The 26,131-nt window shown below is 34.2% G+C and overlaps 2 protein-coding genes across 2 annotated transcripts; one reads left to right on the top strand and one right to left on the bottom strand.

Annotated features, from left to right (window-relative positions):
- The first annotated feature begins 12,795 nt into the window (after nt 1-12,795).
- On the top strand, nt 12,796-16,409 carry LOC131639147 (probable leucine-rich repeat receptor-like protein kinase At1g68400). Its single transcript, XM_058909651.1, has 2 exons — nt 12,796-14,214; nt 15,537-16,409. The coding sequence occupies exons 1-2, from the start codon at nt 12,864-12,866 to the stop codon at nt 16,217-16,219; spliced, it is 2,034 nt and encodes a 677-aa protein (XP_058765634.1). The 5' UTR covers nt 12,796-12,863; the 3' UTR covers nt 16,220-16,409.
- Nucleotides 16,410-16,450: 41 nt separating this feature from the next.
- On the bottom strand, nt 16,451-18,911 carry LOC131639148 (glycosyltransferase BC10-like). Its single transcript, XM_058909652.1, has 2 exons — nt 17,947-18,911; nt 16,451-17,825 (listed from the first exon to the last, which is right to left on the bottom strand). The coding sequence occupies exons 1-2, from the start codon at nt 18,493-18,495 to the stop codon at nt 17,136-17,138; spliced, it is 1,239 nt and encodes a 412-aa protein (XP_058765635.1). The 5' UTR covers nt 18,496-18,911; the 3' UTR covers nt 16,451-17,135.
- Nucleotides 18,912-26,131: the final 7,220 nt, after the last annotated feature.

Raw genomic sequence — 26,131 nt, 5'->3', positions numbered from 1 at the left:
AATCTTTTTATCATGATATCCCTTCACTTTCTCCTTGTAGATTTTGTTGGATTCATAGGCTTGTAATCGCAATTCTTCCATCTCAAGCAATTGCAATCTTCTCATTTCACCACTTGCCTTAGGATCAAAGTTAAGCAACTTCAAGGCCCAGAATGCCTTATGCTCCAATTCCACGGGTAAATGACAACTCTTCCCGTAAACCATTTGAAACGGAGTAAAACCAATCGGCGCCTTGTATGCCGTACGGTAAGCCCATAAAGCATCATCCAACTTTTGTGACCAATCCTTTCTTGATGAAGAAACAGTTTTTCCAAGATTCTTTTAATTTCTCGGTTGGAAACTACGGCTTGACCATTAGCTTGTGGATGATAAGCCGTTGTTACCTTGTGCTTAACACCATATTGTTGTAAGACTTTTTCAAGTTGTGTGTTGCAAAAATGTGAGCCACCGTCACTAATGAGAATCCTTGGTGTTCCAAACCTTGTAAAAATGTTTTTCTTCAAGAACTTGATTACGGTCTTGCCATCCGCCTTCGGACATGCTATTGCTTCCACCCACTTTGAAACATAATCAACCGCAACCAATATATACTCACAACCAAAAGATGAAGGAAATGGTCCTACAAAGTCTATTCCCCAACAATCGAACACTTCTACTTCTAACATATTTGTCAATGGCATTTCATTCCTTTTGCTCACTCCACCACTTCTTTGACAATTGTCACAACTTTGTGCATGCAAGTAGGCATCTTTGAATAACGTCGGCCAATAGAACCCGGATTGGAGAACTTTTGCCGCCGTTCTTTGTCCACCATAGTGCCCACCATAAGGTGAATTATGACAATGCCACAAAATTCTCATTGCTTCTTCCCTTGTCACACATCTCCTTAACACACCATCCACACCAATTTTGAACAAGTATGGATCATCCCACACATAAAATTTTGCATCATGAAGGAACTTCTTTGTTGCACTTTTACTCCAATCTTCCGGCATCCAACCCGATGCCTTGTGATTAGCCATGTCAGCAAACCACGGCCTTTCTTCCACCATGAACAACTTTTCATCCGGGAATGATTCCAAAACCTCTTCTTCTTTGTTTGTTACCTCTTCATTCACCAACCTTGACAAATGATCCGCCACCAAGTTTTCCGCTCCTTTCTTGTCTCTAATCTCTAAGTGGAATTCTTGTAGCAACAATATCCACCTAATGAGCCTTTGCTTTGAATCCGGCTTGGTAAGCAAATACTTTATCACTGCATGGTCAGTGTAAACAACAACTTTCGAACCAATCAAATAGGACCTAAATTTTTCTAATGCATATACAATAGCTAGGAGCTCTTTTTCAGTTGTTGCATAATTAATTTGTGCTTCATTAAGAACCTTACTAGCATAATGTATAGCATGAAAAAATTTTCCTTTTCTTTGACCCAACACCGCTCCTACCGCATAATCACTAGCGTCGCACATTAATTCAAAATCAAGTTTCCAATCGGGCGCTATGATTATGGGTGCGGTAGTCAATCTTTGTTTCAACTCATTAAAAGCTAAAAGACATGCATTATCAAAAACAAAAGACTTATCTTTGTTGAGCAAGTTGCTCAAAGGCTTTGCAATCTTTGAGAAGTCCTTGATAAACCTTCTATAGAATCCCGCATGGCCTAAGAAGCTTCGAATCCCTTTGACATTTGTTGGCGGTGGCAACTTCTCAATAACCTCCACTTTTGCTCGGTCGACTTCAATTCCTTTGGAAGAGACTTTATGACCAAGAACTATGCCTTCGGTAACCATGAAATTGCATTTTTCCCAATTGAGGACCAAGTTGGTTTCAACACATCTTTTCAACACGGCATCCAAATTCTTCAAACAAAGATCAAATGAAGCTCCAAAAACGGAGAAGTCATCCATGAAAACTTCCATTGTCTTTTCTATGAAGTCCGAGAAGATAGCTTGCATACATCTTTGAAAAGTGGCTGGTGCATTACACAATCCAAACGGCATTCGCCTATAAGCAAAAATTCCAAAGGGACAAGTGAACGCCGTTTTCTCTTGATCTTCCGGATTGACCGAAATTTGGTTGTACCCGGAGTAGCCATCCAAGAAACAATAGAACTCTTGACCCGATAACCTTTCCAACATTTGGTCCATAAAAGGTAAAGGGAAGTGATCTTTCCTAGTAGCTTGGTTAAGCTTTCGGTAATCAATACACATCCTCCAACCCGTCACGGTCCTTGTCGGAATCAACTCATTCTTGTCATTTGTGATCACGGTCATTCCTCCTTTCTTCGGTACCACTTGAACTGGACTCACCCATGCACTATCGGAAATAGGATAAATCATTCCGGCTTCCAATAGTTTCACCACTTCCTTTCTTACAACTTCTTTCATTGTAGGATTCAACCGGCGTTGAGGTTGAGCTACCGGTTTAAAATCCTCCTCCATCATAATTTTATGCATACAATAGGCCGGACTAATTCCTTTGAGATCGGAAAGAACCCATCCTATCGCCTCCTTGTTAGCCTTCAACACATGAATTAATTTCTCTTCCTCCTTATTAGACAATGAACCACTAATTATCACCGGCTTCTTACCACCTTCTTCAAGAAAAACATATTTCAAATGGGGCGGTAACATCTTCAATTCTAATTTCGTTTCTTCCACCTTTGGCTCATCTTTCAACTCCTCCATCTTTACTTCAAAAGGACTTATCTCTTCAAAAACATCAAGATCTCGCAAACACTCTTCAATCTCTTTTTCTTCTTCTTCATTGAGAACATCAAGAGCTTTGGTTAATGTTTTCTCAAGAGGATTGAACACATGAGCTCGACTTTCAACTTGCATGATAACTTCCTCCATAGCATCAATTCTAAAACAATCACTTGTATCATTTGGATATTTCATTGCTTCTGAGAGATCAAATCACACTTCCTCATCTTGGAACCTCAATTTCATCAAACCATCATCAATGTCTATCATCATCCTTGCCGTCTTCATAAAAGGTCTTCCTAGTATCAATGGGGTATCAACATCTTCCTCCATATCAATGACAACAAAATCAACTGGAAAAAAGAACTTGTCAACTTTCACCAGTAAATCTTCCGCTATCCCAAAAGGCATAGTTGTAGACTTATCGGCTAATTGAAGTGTCATTCTTGTATTTTTCATATCAACAATGCCTAACCTCTTGACCATGGATAAAGGAATCAAATTGATACTTGAACCCGTGTCAACCAAACCTCTTCCAATATGAATGTCACCAATAGTAACCGGCAAAGTAACTCTTCCCGGATCTCTTTCCTTCTTTGGTAAAGTACTTTGAATGATGGCACTACATTTAGCATCTAGGACAACTGTTTCGGGCTCAGTGTAACTTCTTTTCTTTGTGAGGATGTCCTTCATAAACTTGGCATATTTTGGCATTTGCTCTAAAGCTTCACCAAAAGGAATATTAATTTGCAATTGCCTAAATATGTCCAGAAAACGAGCATATTGCCTCTCATTATCTTTCTTTGAGGGAGCATGAGGGTAAGGTAAATTACGAACGGGAGGACTCATAACTTTCTTCTTTCCTTCTTTAATCTTTCTCTTTTTCTCTCTATTTTTTTCTTTTTCTTCCTCACTTTTTTCTTCACTCTCATTTTCAACTAAGACTCCCTCATTTTTCTTTGGTTCTACTTCACTTTCTACCTCTTTCTCCTTTTCTATCCTAACTTCCTCCTCCTCAACCTCCTTCTCCAGTTCACTTTCAAGCACCCTCCCACTCCTAGTTACAACCGCTTTGCAATGCTCCTTAGGATTGGTTTGAGTGTTTGCCGTGAATGATGGTCCAGTTTGCTTCTCGGCGAGTTGTTTCGCAAGTTGGCCGACTTGAGTCTCTAAATTCTTTATTGCCGCTTCATTACTCTTTTGATTCGCCATTGATGCTTGCATGAATTGATTTAGCGTCTCCTCCAACTTTGAAGGCTTGTCTTGAGAAGGTGGTTGTTGTTGATAAGGACTTTGTCTTTGTTGATAATTATCTTGTCTCCACCCTTGGCTATATTGTGGTGCATTAGGCCTTTGTTGGTATCCACCTTGGTTTTGGTAAGGAGCTTGTCTTTGTTGATAGCCTCCTTGATTTTGATTCACCATGTAATTCACTTCATTCACCGGTGGACAATATCCGGTAGGATGGTCTCCACTACAAAGCTCACACGAAGCAACTTGTTTGTTCTTGTTAGGATCTTGTAGCTCTTTGAGTTGTTGAGGTAACCTTGCCATTTGTTTTGTAAGCTCCTCCACTTGTTGAGAAAGAAGCTTATTCTGAGCAAGAATAGCATCATTGGTTCCTAATTCAATAAGCCCCGGTTTCTTTTGAACAACTCCTCGGTTATGCTGCACCTGATGATCATTTCTGGCCATTTTCTCAATTATCTCTATTGCCTCCTCTGCTGTCTTAGACATCAAGGAACCTCCAGCTGTAGCATCTAGCAGAAGCTTAGGTTGTGGTTGTAAGCCCTTACGAAAAATGTGAATCTGAGTAAGTTCATCAAATCCATGACTAGGACACTTTCTCAACATTGACTTATACCTTTCCCATGCCTCATTAAGAGTTTCATTCACGCCTTGAGAGAACACTGAAATTGTTGTTTTTGCTTCAAGTAACCGTGATTGAGGAAAGAACCTATCAAGAAACTTTTCTTCTAACTCATTCCAATTTGTCATGGTTTGAGTGGGTTGGTCTAGATACCAATCCTTTGCTTTGCCGATCAAGGAGTGAGGGAATAATCTCTAAAACACCTGCTCTTCCTCTCTTTCAGGGGCTCCGACTGCTCCAGCAATTTCATAAAACTTTGTCAAGTGTGTATATGGGTCCTCATGATCAAGTCCTGCAAAGGGACTAGCATAAAGTAGCTGAAGAATGTCAGTCTTCATTTCAGAATTTCTTGCATTGTTGTCATTTTGTGCAAACTGGGCTGCTCTTCTCGGACTGTTAGCACATGGTGCTCTAGGAGGTGGTGGTGGATCCTGTTCTCCATGCCCTGCCATATCTTCTTCTATAACTTGTGGTGCTGATGAAGTAGTAGCTTCTTGGGCTAATCTTCGTTCTTTGGCTAGTTTCCTTCTTCTTCTGGTTTTACTGTTCAATCTCCTTGCGGTTCTTTCAATTTCTGGATCAAAAAGAAGCTGATCTGCTGGGACACTCCCACGCATAAACCAGAGCTGAAACACTAACCAAAAAGTGAGCAAAGACTAGGCAATAATACTAATATTTATACTCAAAACACACAAAAACTATTGCTATGCTTATAATATCTTAACGCCAATCCCCGGCAACGGCGCCATTTTGTTAGAAAATATAGGATAAGTATTCTTAGTATCGTCTCCTCAGGGATTGATGCGATATTATCGCCGTTCTACAGCTTAGTGTATTTTGAGTTAAGGTTTTGGATGTTTTTAATGTCATGAAAGATAAATAGCATGAAAAGAAATTAAAGACAATAACTTCGGGTTTAAAAACGGTTTGGTGAAACTGTGTCAAGATTAGTGTTCATTAGTTTGCTTCATATGTACTCTAATGATTATATATATGAACTATTCATGATTAATACAATCACGTATCCTCTCGATACCGTTTATCTCTAAAGCAATATCGTGATTATTATCATATCCACCGTCAGATGATCTCTCATGCCGACAATCAACATGATAATCTTAAAAGCTTGATACTGGTGATTATCAACTCACAAATCTATCTCTAGAGTTTGTTTATTGATAGATGAATATCTTTTAGGTCTAGCTTTGAAACATATCTCTCAATAGTGATCCAAAACAACAAATGAAACATAAATAACAAGATATTCACCATGTATTAATCATTAACCAAGTTCATACATAATAGATCAAAGAAAGTACATATTTACAAACTAACTACCTCTAATCTTGACACAAGATGAAACTTAGCCCTCCATATCCATGGAAGCTTCAACAACAAGCAACAAACCAAGATTTAGTGACATCAAACTCAAGAAGATCAAAGAAAGATGTTTGGAAATCTTGATTTTATCTTAAGAAAAATGGTTTTTCTCTTCTTCTCTTGCCCTAACTTTTCTTCCAAGTGTGTCTTATCATAAGAACCAAGCTAACCACTCTTAATCATCAATTTTATGTGGCTAAGAACAAAAGTTGAAAAAGTAGGTCCGCTGAGCGGAGCAGGTCCGCTGAGCGGAGCAGTAAAAATATCTGCTTTGTCTTCAAGGTCCGCTGAGCGGAGGGGGTCCGCTGAGCGGACTTGCTGGTGAAAAAAAACGCTGCCCTCTCTGCCTGGGTCCGCTTCAACTCCGCTGAGCGGACCTTCTTGCACAAAAATTCCTCTTTTGACTTTCCAACCTCATTGCAAGCTTGTTTTGACTATTATTTTCATTCCATCTTGCCCAAAAATTGTTGAAACCTAAAGAAAAACATAACAAGAGTTAATAAACTAACTTAATTTAGAAAATAAACACAAAGTTATTTATTTACATACTATTATATCAAAAAGTAATCAAATTTGGCACAAGAGTTTCAGAAATACCACAAAACTTATATACAAAATATGCACAAATGGGATTCTAACAATGTGTGGGCTCAAGGCCCCCTTACTTTTAATTTAAATTATAGATATTAGATAAGAGTGTTATCTGAGGGACCTATGTGTCACCGAAGAAAATCAAAATAAGACAATGCATATTATGGTTAAAAGAAACTAGAATATCTAACTAGGATAGCTTTTGATCAAAGCGCTTCAACATGTTCCACAAGCCTCATGCTTGAGGGGTTGTATAGGTATTCCGGTTATGAAGGTTATTGGAAGAGCCTAAAAATGTCGATCTCTTGGAAGTCGGCACATTTTGTGCTAAGCAAAATCCAAGATGGCACAAATAGGAAGAGATATGTATTTGTTGTATATTGTTTGTGTCCATAATTTGTGCAACCACATATAAATCAAGAAAAGCTATCAAAGATAAGGGGAGCTATCAAGATAGGGGGAGCATGTACAATTGACCAAAAAATAACGAAGTTCAAATACACATTGGTTGTCATCATCAAAAAGGGGGAGAATGTATTTTCAAGCTTCTCCTAAATTACTTGAAGACTTAGTTTTGATGAAGACAACATATTTCAAAAAGGATGAGCAAAGACAAATTGATAGAAAATCAAAGCTTGCAACTTTCATGAAGATTAAAGTCTTGGTTTGATTGATCTTCAAATTTTGGTACAAGTTAAAACTCTCTTACATTGATATGTCTTAGTGCTCAAAAGTTACACTTTCATTCAAATGCATTATCAAAGTTTCAAACAAATGCATATCATAAACACTCTCCTTGAAAATAATCATTTTAGTGTTTTTAGGATGATGTAACCGGTTACATTGCTGGCAGTAACTTTTCCTCTTTGTTTTTGGTCTTTTTCAACATGATGTAACTGGTTACATCATTTAGGTAACCGGTTACATGCTCGTGATTTTTGAATTTTTTTGGCATAACGTAACCATGTAACCGGTTACATCATTCACGTAACCGGTTACATCTGAACCAGTGGCTCTTTTTCAGCATGCATTGCATCCAAACGAAATTATCTTTCAAACTATTAACCATTGCATTGTTCCATCAATATGCAACCATTCTAAAGGGTGTAAAGTCATCTATAAATACCATATATTTCAGATTCCAAAAACTTACCTCTTTCATAAAATTCACAACCTTTATCTCACAAATATTTTCAAACAACGTGTTCCATATCCTTCAAATTTCATTGAGAAATTTTCTGCATTGCTACATATCATTTCAGAAAAATATTCTCATGCATTCATATACATTGAGCACTAATATATCCTTGTGAATTGTTTTATTTGAAAGGGAAGATCAATCAAGTGATTGATATATTATTCATCTTCAAAAACTCTTGTTAAAAAACTCAAACATATTGTTGTTCACTTATTTTCCAGGATTGTTGGAATTAAGTGTGTGCATTGAAGAAGATTGTTCTTCTTGCACTTAGTGGTGAAGATCTTAAAGGTTTTAAGAGCCTTTGTTCTTTCTATAGGTTAGATAGTAAAGCATCACCTTTGGTGTGGATAGGCTTGTACAATCATTCTAACTATAGTGAAATCTCTTTCCTTTTGAAAGGGGACTGGAGTACTCTCGGACTGTGAGGGGAACCAGTATATATCGTTGTGTCGTTTAGCTTTCCGCATTTATTACTTTATCCTCCTTAACCAAACCACAAAAATTAGAACATACATATCTCTAAAACCAGAAAAATTTTAAGAACCTAATCCACCCCCTCTTAGGCGCATTTCATTCTTACACGGATGACACAAATCGAAAATTAAAGAAGACAAATGGACAAGTAAATTGAACTTGTGTGAGTAAGAATCTGACACATGTCGGACAAAACACAAAATTTATACTTTATACCAATTATTATCGTTGTATAAGGAGAGATGTTCTCTCTGCCGTTTGTAAAATAGTTCAGGTAGATTTATTAAAAAGAATGAATGGTGTCGTCATTTTCCCTAGAGTGGGCAGAGGCACCCTACTCTTATTAAGTCTCAAAATTAGGTGGATTCAAACATTATGTAAAAGGATCAGTAATCGACTGTGGCCAGAAGGATAGCTACCAATACTCGGTCAACCTCGTCATAAAGGTAAAGGGGCTCTGAACCCAAATGTCCACGCGAACTTAAAGCCGCTAGCATAAACGGATTCAGTCGGGTAACGTTAATAAAAGATCTAGCCTAACTGAAGTCCAAGCGCACTTAAAGCCTCTGACAATACTCGGTCAACCTCGCTGTAAAGGCAGAAGGGGCTATGAACCAAAGCCCAAGTGCACTTAAAGCCTCTGGCAAGTGCTCAGTCAACTTCGCCGTAAAGGCAAAAGGGGCTCTGAACCAAAGTCCAAGCGCACTTAAAGCCTCTGCCAAGTACTCGGTCAACCTCGCTGTAAAGGTAAAAAGGGCTCTGAACCGCAAGTCTAACCGCACTTAAAGTCTCAGGCAATACTCGGTCAACCTCGCCGTAAAGGCCAAAAAGGCTTTGAACCGCAAGTCCAAACGCACTTAAAGCCTCTTGCAATACTCAGTCAAACTTTTCGTAAAGGCAAAAGGGATCTGAACCAAAGGCCAAGTACACTTAAAGCCTCTGGCAAGTACTCGGTCAACCCCACTTAAAGGAAAAAAGGGCTCTGAACTAAAGTCCAAGCGCACTTAAAGCCTCTGGAAATTACTCGGTCAACCTCGCCTTCATGGTAAAAGGGGCTCTGAACCAAACAGGTAACTCCTGTTACGGTGACTCCTACGTGTAATAAAATCTTGACAAACTCATTTGTGGCTCATTAGCACAAAGCTACGGATAAAAAAACAGACGCCCGACCTCAAAGAGGCTTGGGGCTCTTGATCCAAAAGAAACACTAATGTTGATTTCTTAACTCGGTCGAAGATAACGTAAGGCCGAATCCCGTGCATGGGGCTTCACATGACTAACTTGGGGCTTAAAGTGGACCAAATCCTCGGTTATGCCACAACCTGGAAAAAATACTTCATATAAGTGAATTTTGTACACGGAAACTTTGCATATATCCCGATATAAGCACGTAATGATAAAAATAGCAATGAGCCAAAGTTATTAGCCGCCTGGGGCTTTACATGGCTAAAGAAATTGCATGATATTGAATCTGTCATGACTTCTATTTTGAAAAATAATGCCAGACATATTTATATAAGCACATGACTATAAGTGAATAGATAGGAGAACACAAAAAGACCTCAGATAAACATAAGCACAATGCGCTAGAAAGAAATTATCCAGACAATACATTTGTGGAACAATAAAGAGGAAACTATGATTTTAATCGTGCCAAAAATCCTTCGGGGTCATAAAAAAATCCACTCAGAAGTACCAACCTATGAAAACGTTGAAAGCCTTCCATGATTCAGATGTTATCCATTAGGCTCTCTGAATTTGTCTAAGCTTAGAATCTATCAGGTTTAAAGACTTCAACGGATTGAGACCCCACTATGACTCTCCATTTTCTCCATCGAAGTCACGGTTTTTCCCGACTTCAGTAAAGTCATAAAATCTTCACAAAAATGAACCTACATGAAGTTCCCCATAACGGATCCAACATCTAAGATGTCAAAGTTTAAAAACCTAATCGACTAAGAACATTTTGTGGAACGAATTGGCTAAAGATACGTGTTGGATGATCCAAGTTCACACCTGGACTCGGGATAAAAAACATTGGGCTTCTTTTGTTTGAACACTTCATTCCTTTTGAGGACTTCATGCCCAGGGGGCTTATGTACATCCCAGATTTTTTCAAGGCCAAGGAACGAACTCGGGTAAAGAAGGAAATATGAGTCAAGACCTATAGATTGGATCTGACTACTCAATTAGGACTTGGCCATGTATGAAGCTGGAATGGGCTAAGTAGTTGAGGACATGTCGGGGTATGACCCAGGAATGACACTGAATAAGTTGTTGTGTATAAGCTCGACACCATATCGCTAATTAACAGGAAGTCGGATCCGGGGAGGGAATGAGGCATAACTATGACCTAATGATAAGACAAACGTTACAAGTCATTAATGGACGGTTATGAATGTTACAATTCATTTGATGGGAGGTTACGAACGTTACAATATGACTTTAATAGCCATTAGACTAAGGACTATCCTATATAAAGGGTCCTTGGAGAATGGAAAAAGGATTTGAAAAATACTCATGATACAAACATACAGATGGGCTTTCGCAAGAGAGATAAGCTAGACACTTCTCTTGGGTCAATATGAACCATCATCGTAGCACCCAAATCCTTCAAATAACCTACAAAAATCTACCCTTTGCAGCTCTTCCTATTTCTATAGGGAAGCTACTCATTTAATGTTTTTACGCAAGAAAAAGAGGGTTTTGTCATAGCCCCCCTCTCTTTTTGTGTTCCTTTTTCCTTTATATTTTATAGTCTTATTAAAAAAAATCTCTTACCATAACATATTTTTTTATCTAGAGTGAAGACTCATTTTGGTCTCTCACAAAAACTACAAAACCCAAATTAATTCCCAACAAAAAAAAGATTCAATTTAATCTCTTACAAAATTTAACCGGGTCATATTATTTCTCTATTAATATTTTTCTCAAACCGATTTTTTTCTACTTTTAAACCGTGATTGGATGCCACGTTAAATTTTATTTTTCATTTTTTAAATATTTAATTATTTTTAATTTTTATTTCAATTTTATTTTTTAAACAATTCATATTTAGAAAGAAAAAAACTAACACTTGTTTCTAAAATAATCAAACCAATGACCTTTAAGCAACATCATATGTCTTTACCACTACGCTAATGTACATTAATGACAAATAATTTTCATGATTTGATATTAAACATTTTTGAATTCAAAATAAAAAATATGAACCTAAGTCCCTTTAGGTTAAACGGTAGTTACTTTACAACTATACCAATCAATATTTGTTGTTAATATTTCTAAAAATAAATGCTTAACTTAATAATTCAAAATAAATATTTATTTATTTATTCATTTCAAATAATACACAAATTTAAAAATAAAATTAATAAAATATGAATCATAAATATAATTAATATTATAAAAAATTAATATTTACATGAATTACTATTAAATTAATTTATTATTATTTTATGTAAATTAAATAATACTTTTAAAATTATTTTATTATTTAATTTGAATTAATTAAATATTTTTAATAATTAATTGAATTATTATTTAATTATAATTTATTTTAAATATTATTATTTAATTTAAATTAAAAAATGTTTAATATTACTATAAATTATGAGAATAATTTATCACCAATGTATATTACCCTAGTGGTCAAAGTATATGATGTGTCTTAAAGGTTGTTGGTTTGATTTCTTTAGAAATAAATTTTCTGATGGTTTTAAATATAATTTATTTAAAATTAAATTGAAATTAAAAGTTAATTTAATATTTAAAAAATGAACAATAAAATAATTTTACTGTGACAGTCCAGTCACGATTTAAAAATTAAAAAAAATTATTTCAAAAAATATATAAAAAAGATTAACATGACTTAGTTAAATTTTATAAAAAATTAATGGCTAAATTACAGTTTTGGTCTCCCTGTTTTGACATATTCACGATTTTGGTCCCCTTATTTTCTTTTTAAACAGTTTTGGTCCCCCATCCCAATTTTGAACCAACTGGTCATGTACTGTTCATGTACGGTCATGTACTGTTCATGTACGGATCATGCATTGTTTATGAACAAAATTGGGATGAGGGACTAAAACTGTTTAAAAAGAAAATAGGGGGACCAAAATCGTGAAAATACCAAAACAGGGAAACTAAAACGGTAATTTAGCCAAAATTAAATTAAATTTTGTTATCAAAGATTAATTTGAGTTCTATAATTTATATGAGAGATCAAAATAAGTCTTTTCGTCCTTTTAATTATTTTTAAATGTAAACTAAGGAGTGATCATTAAAATCCATTCCAAATGCAAGGATAGGGTAGTCTTTCAGCTCAAGGTGGGCATTAAAAAAACTGTCCATTATAGTCATTGAAAGTACCTCAACGTGTCAACTCAACAACAAAACAAACAACCAATAGTAGTGAAGAACCCATTAACGCACATGCTTTTCTCTTGAGCCCCTACGTTTTTTAACCTATCCTACTTATTAAACCCATTTCATTACCGTTTAACCCCTTTCATTTTACATTAATTACAACTTTAACACTCTCCCCTTCACACACTTATTACACCACGCTCTAACCGTTATTCATTTCTCAGTCTCACTCCTTCTTCTTCCTCTCTCTTTCTCTCTCTGCATTTGCAGAGTAACAATGGCGTCAACACTCTCTCTTCTCATTCTTCTAACGCTTTCCCATTTTCTCCTCATTGTTCAATCTTCTCAAAACCCAGACTTCGAAGCTCTCCTAGCTTTCAAAACCGCTTCAGACCCATCCAAAAAACTCACAACATGGAAAACTGGCACTGACCCATGTACTTGGAACGGCGTTTTGTGTGTCAAAGACCGAGTTTCACGACTCGTTCTCGAAAATCTCGACCTCCAAGGCTCCATTGAACCGTTAACCTCTCTAACTCAGCTCCGAGTTTTGAGTCTCAAGGGTAACCGTTTCTCCGGCAAAGTTCCAAATCTCTCAAACTTCTCTTCACTGAAACTTCTCTTCCTCTCTCACAACCATTTCTCCGGCGAGTTCCCGGTAACTCTAACGTCACTCTTCCGTCTCTACCGTCTCGATCTATCTTACAATAACTTCTCCGGCGAGATTCCGGTGATAGTCAACCGTTTACCTCACCTCCTCACTCTCCGTCTCGACGAGAATAAATTCTCCGGCCTAATTCCCGAACTAAGCCTTCCCGGTTTACAAGACTTCAATGTCTCCGGTAACAATCTCTCCGGCGAGATACCGAAAACTCTGTCGACATTCTCCGAATCATCGTTCCGGAAAAACTCGTTTCTCTGTGGAGCTCCGTTGGAGAAATGCAAAGCGGTTGAACCAAACAAACCCGGATCCGAAGGTGCCACAGCTACTTCACCATTAGTACCAAGCAGTGAAACCCCAACAACAACAGTTTCTTCTTCACCAAGCACAATGCCAACAACAACAACAACAACAACAACAACAAACCCCAAAAGCCATGAAAAAAGAGGTTCGAAAATGAGTCCTATAGTTCTAATAGCAATCATAGTAGGCGACATTTTCGTTCTCGGAATCGTTTGTTTAATTCTCTACTGCTATTTCTGGAGAAACCACGCTTCCAAATCGAAACAGCGAAAAGGGTTGAAGCTATTCGAGAGTGAAAAGATAGTGTATTCTTCGAGTCCTTACCCTACTCAAGGAGGGTTTGAGAGGGGAAGAATGGTGTTTTTCGAAGGAGAGAAAAGGTTCGAGCTTGAAGATTTGTTGCGTGCTTCAGCTGAAATGCTTGGGAAAGGTGGATTTGGAACTGCTTATAAAGCTGTGCTTGATGATGGGAATGTTGTTGCTGTGAAGAGGTTGAAAGATGCACAGATTGCAGGGAAGAGGGAGTTTGAGCAACACATGGAGATTCTTGGAAGGATTAGGCACCCGAATGTTGTGAGTTTGAGAGCTTATTATTTTGCAAGAGAAGAGAAGCTTTTGGTGTATGATTTCATGCCTAATGCTACTCTGTTCTGGCTTCTTCATGGTATATTACTTACTACTACTACTACTACTACTCTTTGTTTTCTGTTACTGATTTACAGTTAGAAAATGATGATCTTTGTTTGTTTTTTGGTGCTCAGAAATTTACAGGTTATGGAATGTTGGATATAAGATAAAACAAATGAAATTGATTTTTTCTTTTTGTTCTTTAGTTGTCTTTGGTTTGGTGAGGGAAAGTCAATTCTGATTAGTGGGTTATCTGCTTTGAAGTTGAAATTTATTTGTTTGTTTTTTCTACATGGCTGGCTGATTAGGTTACCTGTGAATCAATTTTATGAGGAGGATAAGAAATAGTCTCCACTTCTTCTTTATTAGGTTTACAATGCATCAATGTAGCATATTTATGGGCTTCCATTTTAGATTTTGAAGTTGGATTATCAACTATGACTATGAACCAATACTATCTTTGTAGATTTTATTGCCAGTGATGAAACTGATTCTAAAATTAATGAATTTATTATAACATTTCGGTATTAAAAGGAGTGTTTGGTTATGCAGAAACTATACTTAATCTTGAGTGAATTGATTTTAATTAAAATCTAACTGAATGAGAAGTGATTTAAGTGTGTTGAAAAATAAATACAATGTAAAAATCAAATCTTATGGTTTTGAATAAATTTTGACACTTTTGAATGTTTTAGAGTAGAATTGATTTTGCTTGTAGATATGATTTTATTTTGAAGCTATATTAAATTTGATTCTACTTAAGCTATAATTTGTGGTATTTGGCTTATATAATTGATTTTAGTTTTGAAATTACTGTTCTAGTTACTTTTAGAGGAATATAGGAGTATTTCTAAACACAAATCACTTTACTATAATATACTCAATTTTACAAAATAAAGTCCATTCAAAATCAATGTGTTACTTCAGAACCAAACACATTTAATCTCACTTTATTATTTCTTGTCTTCTCCTTTTTTCCAAATTCCAACTCTTTTATTTTCTAGTGCACTTTATCCAGCAATTCCAGACAAAGTAGCTGATAAAATTGACAGTAGCTTCACTGCACAGTAGTAACTCATAACCGTCTAGGACTTGGAGAGACCCCCATTGTCTTCTTTTCCTGGACCCCATTTTCATTATTAAAAAAAGTGTAGTACTACTTTGCTTTATCTTCTTTTTTCTGAACACCATTTGTCTCTTTTTTGCTTTTCATCTTTTACCAGTAAAATCATTTTGAATATGACCAAAAAGTAAAGACCAGTCTCATCAATTCCAAAATTTCAGCATCTTTCAATGGATGTTAAATATATAATTTATATAAACAAAACCTAATAGGTTAAAATGGTGTCATTATTGCAGGAAACAGAGGACCTGGAAGAACCCCACTGGATTGGACCACAAGGCTTAAGATAGCAGCTGGTGCAGCACAAGGTGTAACTTTCATTCACAATTCATGTAAATCTCTTAAACTCACCCATGGTAACATCAAATCCACCAATATCCTCCTTGACAAGCAAGGAAATGCACGTGTGTCGGATTTTGGGCTTTCAGTCTTCAACAGCCCAAGCCCAATTGGAGCTGGTGGTAGATCAAACGGATACCGTGCTCCTGAAGTAACTGACGGTCGAAAACAGTCGCAGAAATCTGATGTGTACTCTTTTGGTGTTCTGCTGCTAGAGCTGCTTACAGGGAAGTGTCCTTCTGCTGTGGAGAGTGGTGGAAGTGGAGGTGGTTATGGTGGTTCGATGGTTGATCTACCTAGATGGGTTCAATCTGTTGTGAGAGAGGAATGGACTGCTGAGGTTTTTGATTTGGAGTTGATGAGGTACAAGGATATTGAAGAGGAAATGGTTGGGTTGCTTCAGATTGCTATGTCTTGTACTGCTGCTTTGCCTGATCAACGGCCGAGAATGTCACATGTTGTTAAGATGATTGAGGACTTGCGTGGGGTCGAAGTGTCACCATGTCATGACACGGCTGGCTCTGTCTCTGACTCACCTTCTTTGTCTGAAGATGCCTGTGCTGGTACTAGTAGTCAGTAAAAAAACTTTGGAGGGGTTTTAGTTTTGTAGGGAATGGATGAAAGGTTCTAAATACGGTGGTGGTTATTGTAAATCACATTATTGGGGGGTTTTATTTTCAAATTTTGGTCCTTTTTTCTTATCTTGGATTTGTTTGATGATCCTTTATCTCATTTTTACCTATCATATGCCTAGTTAAATTTTTATTCAAGGCTCTTCTTCACTAGTTTAAGTAACATGTAAATGACATCTAGGTTGGTAAAAATTCAGTTTGTGTTATACACAGATAAGAGTTCAAATCTTGCACCAATGAAAAGATCTTATTAGGGGAATACATAAATCGAGTCTTGGAGCTTCCCCCAACCTGATTATCTCAAGATTTTGGTCTAGTCTGACCACAACTAAAAGTTTTTGGACCTCCCTGATGTATTTGGTCCACTTCCTAATACTTGGATGATACATTGGTGCCTCCCCGTGCTTGACCTGGCTCACGTCACGGCCACTCGATCCAAATAGGGTCGAAGATGAACAAACACTGATTGATTAGCATTAATCTTGAAGGAAAAGACAATGATTCATTCAAACTAAACCCTAAACGCTTGATTTTGAGCACAATATACTTCTGGCAAAGTTTAGAGTTTTGCCCTTAAATACCCTTTGAGCCCCTAAATTTAACTTGCCTAAACTTTTCTAACTCAAATAAACAAAAGGTAAATGGTAAATGATTTAATTTAGATTAATTGGAAAGGGGTGTAGTTCAAAGTAAGGGGCACTTTGATGAATCTAGATTGTTGATTTTTTGTCAATAAGATTCAAGGTCTGAAAGAAAAACACATAGACAGATATCCATGAAAGAAATTAACTATATTGATCAAATGAGTTTGTGTGTATATCTATACTGGACAACAAAAAACTTACAAGATGAAAGAAAAAAGAATCAAATAATTGGTTTAAATGATAGCTTATGTATTTTGGGCTTATCATAGTGTTCAAACTGCATAACCTCAGGGGCAATCTTCAAGAGCCTTGACAAAGTACTGGGCAAGAACTTCCTAGCAAACAGAAAACAAGCATTGGTGCTGTATCCATTATTATAAGCACATTTCTTGTTCCTCAGTCTCTCCAAAAACTCAACATTTATATCAGACCTTAAAAAATGAGCTGGATGTGGACCCCCTCTTGACCAATCAACCCAAGTCAAACTCCTATTTGAATTCCTTTCCCAAAACTTTATGCTAACAAAAGTTGGCAAATAATGTTCATCTGCATAACATGAACCTCTGCAATAATCTTGAAAAACTGGGAAGTATATTCTATCTGACACAACTCCTAGAGCAAGCTCTCTGTCCATTTCAAACCATTGGTACCCTTTTCTCCATTGCCTAAGGGAAACCTCAGGTAACATCTGGATGCTATAACGGCCGCGGCCGACCGGACTAGGATCGTCAAAAGCCATGACGTAATTTTCTGTTGAGTTTATTAAGTAAGAGTAGATGGTCGAGAAGTTGAAGAGTGGTATGCAGGATTCTGATAGGAGAACAAATCGTTGGTTCGAGATATCGAGAAGTGCGTTTGATAGTAAGCGACGCTCGGCTTCTATCATGTTCACATCGCCCCATTTAACTTCCTGCATAAGAAGAAAAAAGTGATTAACACAAAATTTATACAGAAATAAAAGACCAACGAGAAACGAGCTGCGTCGAAAAAACTAAAATTCAATAACGAAACAGAAGATAAAAAAAACTAACCTTACTCGGAATTCTCCTACCATGAAAAACAGGACTCTCAGGATGTGATCCATTATAAGAAGGATTAGAATGAACATAAATTGAGTAATACCCTTCATGTCCTTTGAAAAACTGTTCCCACAAAGGTGCCAAAAACACAGCACCTCTTGTCAAAAACATGAAAGCAACTTTCGGAACTCGATCAAAAGGATATTCAGATATTTTCGCTGTCATAGAACCTCTCCATAACAATTCTTCCTCATCCATATCATGCATAACTGGAGGAACCTTCAGAAACTCCTTCAATCCTATACGTTCTTGTTTCACCGCAATCGGCGGTGGCAACGGAGGTGTTTTCGGTATAGAAGAAAGCGATAACTGAGTGAATTGTAGACTAAAACTACACTCTTTAAGATAGAAACTCAAAATTATCCCAAGTGTTAAACCAAAGGTCAAAACTAGAACATAGGTGAGAAAATTAATAAAGTGGAGTTGAAAATTGAAAATCTTTGAAACATAGTTTGATTGGTATTGATTATTTGAACCCTTCATTTTTTCTAACATAAACATGAAACTTTCCAAAAGAATAAAAACTTACCTAAGTTATGTTATAACTAGAAATATATGACTCAAAAAAAAAAATAAAAGATCAACAAAATTGTCTTGTAAGAAACAAGATGAAATGAACAAGGATATTCAAAAGTCTGAAATTTCAGAGAAAGATAGAAAAACTATATACTAAGAATGATACTAAGGAGATTTTGGATTATTTGTGTTATCTCCTCGATGGTCACTACTTTGTAATTACACTTTGTTTTATGCTTCCTAGGAATGATAACAGTTTTGGATTAAGCGATTATAAAAACAGCTTTGTAAAAAAGCAAAAAACTTGCCAACTGTTATAGCTGGTTTTGGAAAGACGTAAATATCGTTACAAGAATGAAAACCGAAGTAATAAATATATAATGGTGTAACATTAAACGACAGGGTAGTATTGTTTTTTCATGTGGAATGTTTCACATTTGAAAATGTAAGTTACGTGTGAGAGAAGTTTCTTAAATAGGTTTTCACGCGGCTGATAATTACGTGTTTGGTCACCAGGTTTCAACTATAAACTATTACTATGTTCAATTTGTGTGGATTAAATGATTGGTCAAAGGGATAATAAAGATGGAACCTACTTAGGTAGAGGAAGCTGCCATGCAGATGAAAACATATTAAAGACTTTTCAGCCAACTTGATATTTGAAAAATCCAAACTAACATTGGAAGAAAAATAAATGTATATTGGAAAGAATAGTACTCTTTTAGATAGATTAAGAAATATAGTTAAATATAATTAACTTTTCAGATTTCATGAAAAATATAAGTTAAATTCACTAAATACTTTTTATTGATATTTTATTATGAGTATCGAGATATTGTGCTGATTTATTTTCAGAAAAAATATTCTATATATAGATTTTCTATAAATTTTGGGATTCTTCAAAATTTTAAAATTGACTCTTTGAAAGGATATTTTTGAACTTTTATCTAAAAGGGTCCTTAAAACACCTGTGTATATATGTCCGATTTTGACCATTCTCCTTTTTCATTTTATATTTTATTAAGTATAAAATCTTCAAAACACAAAAAAAAAAAAAAATCACTTATGATTTCTCGTCCAAATGAGATATAATGGACTATAATTTGTTTCTAATTGTCTAACTAAATATCGATTAAGTATATTTACATTTACATTGTATTTACCATTTACATTTCTATATATCTTAGAAATTTTAGGTTTGTCTCAATGGAGGATTTTTATATCTGCAACGATTTTGAAAGGATCATTTTAAATAGTTAAGTCGCGCTAACTCTGCCACGGGAAATATAGTGATAAGGGGATTAATTTCAGCCATAATGGAACATGTAGATGTCGGTTTTTACCAAGACATCAAACACCCTCTTGCGGGTAGCTCACGTTGTGAATTGGACTCCCTTTTAAATATGAGGATGATTTATCTCAGTGGTTCAATCATTTGTCTTGATGGTGCACGGAGGGCTAATTTTTACCTCCCAAACAGGAAAACAAAAATATGGGCTAAGAAAAATTGAGTGTACACTGTTGGAAACCCCTCCGAAGAGGAATTAGAGAAGGAAGGTCTCCTATATTTTTTTCCTTTGCAGTAATATTGGAGAAATTCTCCAAATATCGATCTCAAGGACTGCATTGAAATATCAAGATGAATTGTGATTCAATTAAACAAAAACTTGTCTTGGGTGTTGTTTGGATTATATTCTTGACAATAATTAAAATAAGCAGATGTAAAATTTGGCCTTTTTTATAATATGAGAAATATGTCAAGGTAAGGTGTGTGATTTACCATGTAATAACCCTGAATCCTGGTCTATTCAACAAGTTCATAACATTCAATTACTCAATCTTTAGGATGTTTTTCCCCTAAATTATTAGTGGGAAAACCTTTGGTCTTTCTACCTAATACCTAAGTCCTCAGGGAAATATGATGAAGCCAAGTCTTTCCTTTATCCAGATTTATCCGGTGACTATAGGGTATTCCTAGTCCTAGGTGATATCTACTATAGTTCAATCGTACATAAACCTTAACAATTGTGGTCCAACAAATTGTTAATCATAGAACATTCCTTATTTGTCCGATAAAGAAAGCATTAAAAACATTGTACTATATAGAATTGAATAAGAAAACATGGAATTGATGAAATCAGAAATTCAATGTCATTAAAAAATCAAATCAGGGACACCCCCTTAGCATTGAGGGGTTTACCTACTCATATTATTCAAAAGAATTTCAAATACATTAAAGATAGACATTACAGATAATTGAGGAATATTGATCTTCAATTGCGTCGGCTCATGAAAAATCTATGTTCTTCAATAATCTCATACGTTGTTCTCTTCAATACTCAGAATTCTTTGTGTGCAAACAAGGTCTCTTTTCCTTGATCTCCTTGGTTCTTTTATAACCCTAATGCCTCAGACACAAGTGATCCACTTAACTCAGTTAGAAAGTACCAAAACACCCTTTTAGGTCTCTTCTTTCGAGAAAACAGGAAAAATAATTAAAAAAGGGTCACTGACCAACACGGCCCGTGTTGGACAATACTGGTGCCCGCGTTGGTCCCCTGAGTTCTATTATAACTTTTTTTGCTTCAGGGTGTGCAACACGACCCGTGTTGGGCAATACGACCACCCGTGTTGCACCTCTGACTTCTTCTTTTTCCTTCACTTTTCAGGCCAGGCAACACGGTCCGTGTCAGCTGACATTGGTGCCCATGTTACTCCTTTGTTTTCTCACTAATTCCTTTTTCCTCGACTTCAACTATCACCTAATTTCTCACACCGCATCCGATGGGTACTCACTTGGATCTGAGGTACATGAAAAGCAACAAATTAAAGCATAAAATGGGAAAATAATTTGAAATCGACTTACAAACCATAAAATGCAAAGAAAACTTAAGAAACTTAAAGAAGACTCAAAAGGAAACACAATATGACAAAAAGCAGAGCACAATACCTGAATTATCATTAGAAAAGTGATGAAAACATAGTGAGAATGGTGACCGATCAAGCATCCCTAAAAGATTAAAAAAATATTGAATTAATTATAGTGTTCCTGAAGAACATATAAAGCACCCCTAAAGGATCAAAATATATTGAATTTTTTATATAGTTCCTGAAGAACATATAAAGCATCCCTGAAGGATAGCAAAATAATGAATTTTTTATAAAATATCCTGAAGGATAGAATCCTTATGAATTTGTTTTATAGTTCCTGAATAAGCTATGATAGAAAAATAATGAATTTGTTTTATAGTTCTTGAATAACTGAAGATTTACAAATATTGTTATTTTTATTAATAAAAAGATTTCGTGATTGAGTTCCTAAAGATCTGTATTAAAAGATTTGTGATTGAGTTTCTGGAGGATTTCCTAAAAGATTTGTGATTGAGTTCCCGAACAATTAAAAATAAATAATAATAATAATAATAATAATAATAATAATAATAATAATAATAATAATAATAATAATAATTTATTGTTTAGTTCCTGAAGAACTAAACATTTACCATACATTGGCTTACATGAGTATTTTAAAATATTCACAACGAATAATATTTTTTTACCATGAATTATAAGAACATGTGGAAGACTATAATAAAATTAGTGTTCAAATGTTCTTAAAGAATTGCATACATCCACAAAGGACTCATATTTAAGTATAATAGAAAATTATGAAAATCATGATATTTTAATTTTGATTGATGAAATTATTTATAGTTCCAAAAGAACTTAAAATTTAATATTATTATTAATAACATATTTTATTTCAATTGATTAAAAAAATATCCATTATGATTTTTATGCATCCTAAAAGAAGTGCATCAATCATGTTAAACAATTCCAAAATATATTGTTTGTGATATATTTTTCAAATGAGACAATCGTTTTTATAGTTTTTGAAGAGCTAATATTCAATGAAAAATATATGTTATTAAAAACTTGTTTGAAAGAGAGGTGCGAGAAAGGAAAATTTTAGTTATATGATAATTTTATTTATTTGTTAGTATTTAGAGTTTAGTAGTCATTTCATTTGTCACTAATATGATAATTTATTTTATTTGATAATTTTATGTTTGATTTTTGTTCTCATATTAGATATTATGTTTTTATGACCTATCCAAGTAAGAAAAAAAATTTATTGTTAATTTATTAAGATTGATTTCATAATTGAATGTTATAAGCTTGTGACTAATTTATTACGATTCACAAAAAAAAAAAAAGATTTTATTATTTTTTTCTCATTCGTTTCATAAGAAAATAAATTATTCAAATATAAAGTGAATGAGTAAACACTAATTTCTATATATACAAACTTATTTACGACTTAAATTCATTTTTTTCTCCTTCATCTTCTTACTTTTAAAAAATAAATAAATATATGAATTAAAGATTTGAATTATTTTGGTATGATAGATATTTATTTATTTTTAAAATTTGTATTTTAAAAAATAAGTATTAATGATGATTTAATTGAATAAATTATTTTCTTAAAATAATATAATTTATATATATATATATATATATATATATATATATATATATATATATATATATATATATATATATATATATATATATATATATATAAATTTCTAATAAAAAATATTTATTTTCTTTTGTTTTAATTTTGTTTATTAAGTTATATTTCTTGTATAAAATTTGTAGAGTTATTTATATTTATTATATAGTTTTTATATTCTAAATTATATATATATATATATATATATATATATATATATATATATATATATATATATATATATATATATATATATATATATATATATATATATATATATATATATATATATATATATATATATATAGCGAAAGAAAATGTAGTAATGTATTTTATGTACTATCTGATTATTATAAAAAATTATTTAGATGTTGAAATTGTAAATGAATTATATGTCATTCATTTAAAAATATATATTTTGTATAAATAATTTTATTATTTACTATGGATTGAATCAAATTAGAAGAATAGAATCATATGTATTATTATAAATCAGAAGTTTATATATCACACGTAAGTGTAATGTTGGTAAAATTGGTTGGGTCATCTCAAATGTATTATGATGCGAGAATTAGTTTTGAAGAATCAGAAGTTTCTTCAATCCAATAAAATTCGTGTATTTCCAAAAAAAAAAGGAGAAATTGAATTTTTATGACATTAATTGTTGTATCGACTAAAAGATCATGCATGTGTTTCTACCCACATCTAGAAGTTTGTGAAATTAATTCCTCAACTAATTAGACTAAGATCTTATTTTCTGAATTTTTTAGAAATTCTTGTATAAATATCACATATATTATTAAAATTGATATTGAATATAATGTAATATATGTTCATAAAAAGAAAATGGACCTGAAGATCCATTCTTTAGATGTCTATAGTTAATTATATGGTTGATACTTATGAGATCATCAATTCAAAATTATATATTTGAAACACCCAAATTATGGTATTAAGATATTTATTCGCATTAAACCAACAAGTTAGCGTATGATAATTCTCCCTTTAACTTAAAAATTATTTTAGGTTAATAATCATATACGTCTCATCTAAGTAAACTTTTGGATGTGTTATGATTTTTCAATTGCTTCAAGCTAAGATGAGTTTTGAAAGAACGTCGAGAAAATGTATTTTATATTAATTTTTTATTTGAAGATATATCTTGATCCAATAATTAGATACTTGTTTGAAGCCCGGTAGGCTGATTATCAATTGATAAATTAATTTTCTCAATATTATGGGGGAGAGAATAAGCAGCTAAAAGTGTGAACCAGAAATTTAAATGAACACTTTGAATAAAATACTATTCATTTGCAAAGTTTATGAAATAAAATTATCAACTGCTAATACTCCACTCAAAGTAGATTCTTCTATTGAACAATCTTATATTGCAAATGAGTTGTAACCGCGCTTGAAACGTGGTAGGAAAATCGGTTCCAATGTTAAAAGTCTTCTACCTAGAAAAGAAACTAAAATTAAATATGACCCAAGTGAGGATTTGAAAATTCTAAGAGCACTTTGACATATATTTTTCCAGTTCCAGAATAACTAATCAAGTACTTGAAATATGAAATAAAGAGATCTCGATGAATAATGTCATGGATGAAATGGAATGGAACCGAAATTAAGATAACCAAATAAAGTCGACATCGACAATGTATTTGTATACAATATACTAAAGATGATAAAAGATAACAAAAAATCATGAAACAAAGTCTACCAATGATTGTAGACAAAGTGAGAATTGGTCAAAATGAACAAATCATGAATCAAAGTCTATCAAAGATTGTAGACAAAGTGAGAATTGACCAAAATGAACCGATCATGAAATTAAAGTCTATCCAAGATTATGACAAAGTGAGAATTGACCAAAATAAACAGATTCAATTGAAGAATAATAAAACTCACTTTAAAAGCGAATCGTTTTTAAACCTGTAGTCTGAATACCTTGAGGTGTGACAATAATGAGATATAAATGAGTTTTTGTGAAAAAGAAAAATAAGCTCAATAATTTTCACAAAGACTTAAGATCGAGTTTGATGAAACATATCCACCTGTAGTAAATTCAATTATAGTTCTTCACAAAGACTTAAATGAGTTAATTTCTATAACTCTACTAGCAAGTTATAGTTCTTCATCTATAAGAAGATATTTGAACATAGTTAAACATATACTTCATATTGTTTGTTTACTTTTGATGGTCCAACTATTTCATGGTGACCTGCAAAAAAAATCGTAGCAGCGACTGTTAGAACAAGATTTGTTCTGATCAATATTCTTAGTTTTGATGATAACAAGGATATGAATTTTGTGTGAGATAATGTGGTACTCTAATACATTGCAATTTCCCTTTCAGGAAATATATAAAGAGTATGCACAAATCAGCGCTCAGAAGCTTTGTCTCAGAAGGTTCAGCATGCAACATCAGAACATGGTCTGGCAAGACATCAGAAGATGGTCAAAGCAGAATCAGAACATGGGTCTATGGAAGCATCAGAAGAACTTGAGATCAGAAGCAGAAGCATTGAAGTTCTCATGGTATCACGCTCAGAAGCACTTCAAGGTCAGAAGACAAGAAGATGCTATGCACCAAGCTGTTTGACTCTGATGATATTCAAACGTTGTATACACAAACATCAGATCAGAAGAAAGTACAGGTGGCAGGCTACGCTGACTGACAAAAGGAACGTTGGAAGCTATTAAAGGCAACGTCAGTAGACACAGCGTGAACAAGGCTCGAGGTAGTTGACAAAAGCGTGAAACATTAAATGCAATGCTGTACGGAATACGCAAAGCATTAAATGCTCCCAACGGTCATCTTCTCAAGTGCCTATAAGTATGAAGTTCTGATGAGAAGCAAAGTTGACGATTTTTGTGAATATTAACTTGCTAAAACGCTGTTCAAATCAAAGCTCTCAAACTTCATCTTCATCAAAGCTCACTACATTGCTGTTGTAATATATTAGTGAGATTAAGCTTAAACGTTAAGAGAAATATCACTGTTGTGATTATAGCTTTTCAGAAGCATTTGTAATACTCTTAGAATTGATTACATTAATTTGTAAGTAACTAGAGTGATCAAGTGTTGATCAGGATACTCTAGGA

This window comes from Vicia villosa, unplaced genomic scaffold, assembly GCF_029867415.1.
Source record: "Vicia villosa cultivar HV-30 ecotype Madison, WI unplaced genomic scaffold, Vvil1.0 ctg.002544F_1_1, whole genome shotgun sequence".
NCBI classification, from domain to species: Eukaryota; Viridiplantae; Streptophyta; class Magnoliopsida; order Fabales; family Fabaceae; genus Vicia; species Vicia villosa.
The sequence above is the reverse complement of the archived record's forward strand: the minus strand, read 5'-3'. Positions and strand labels throughout refer to the sequence as shown.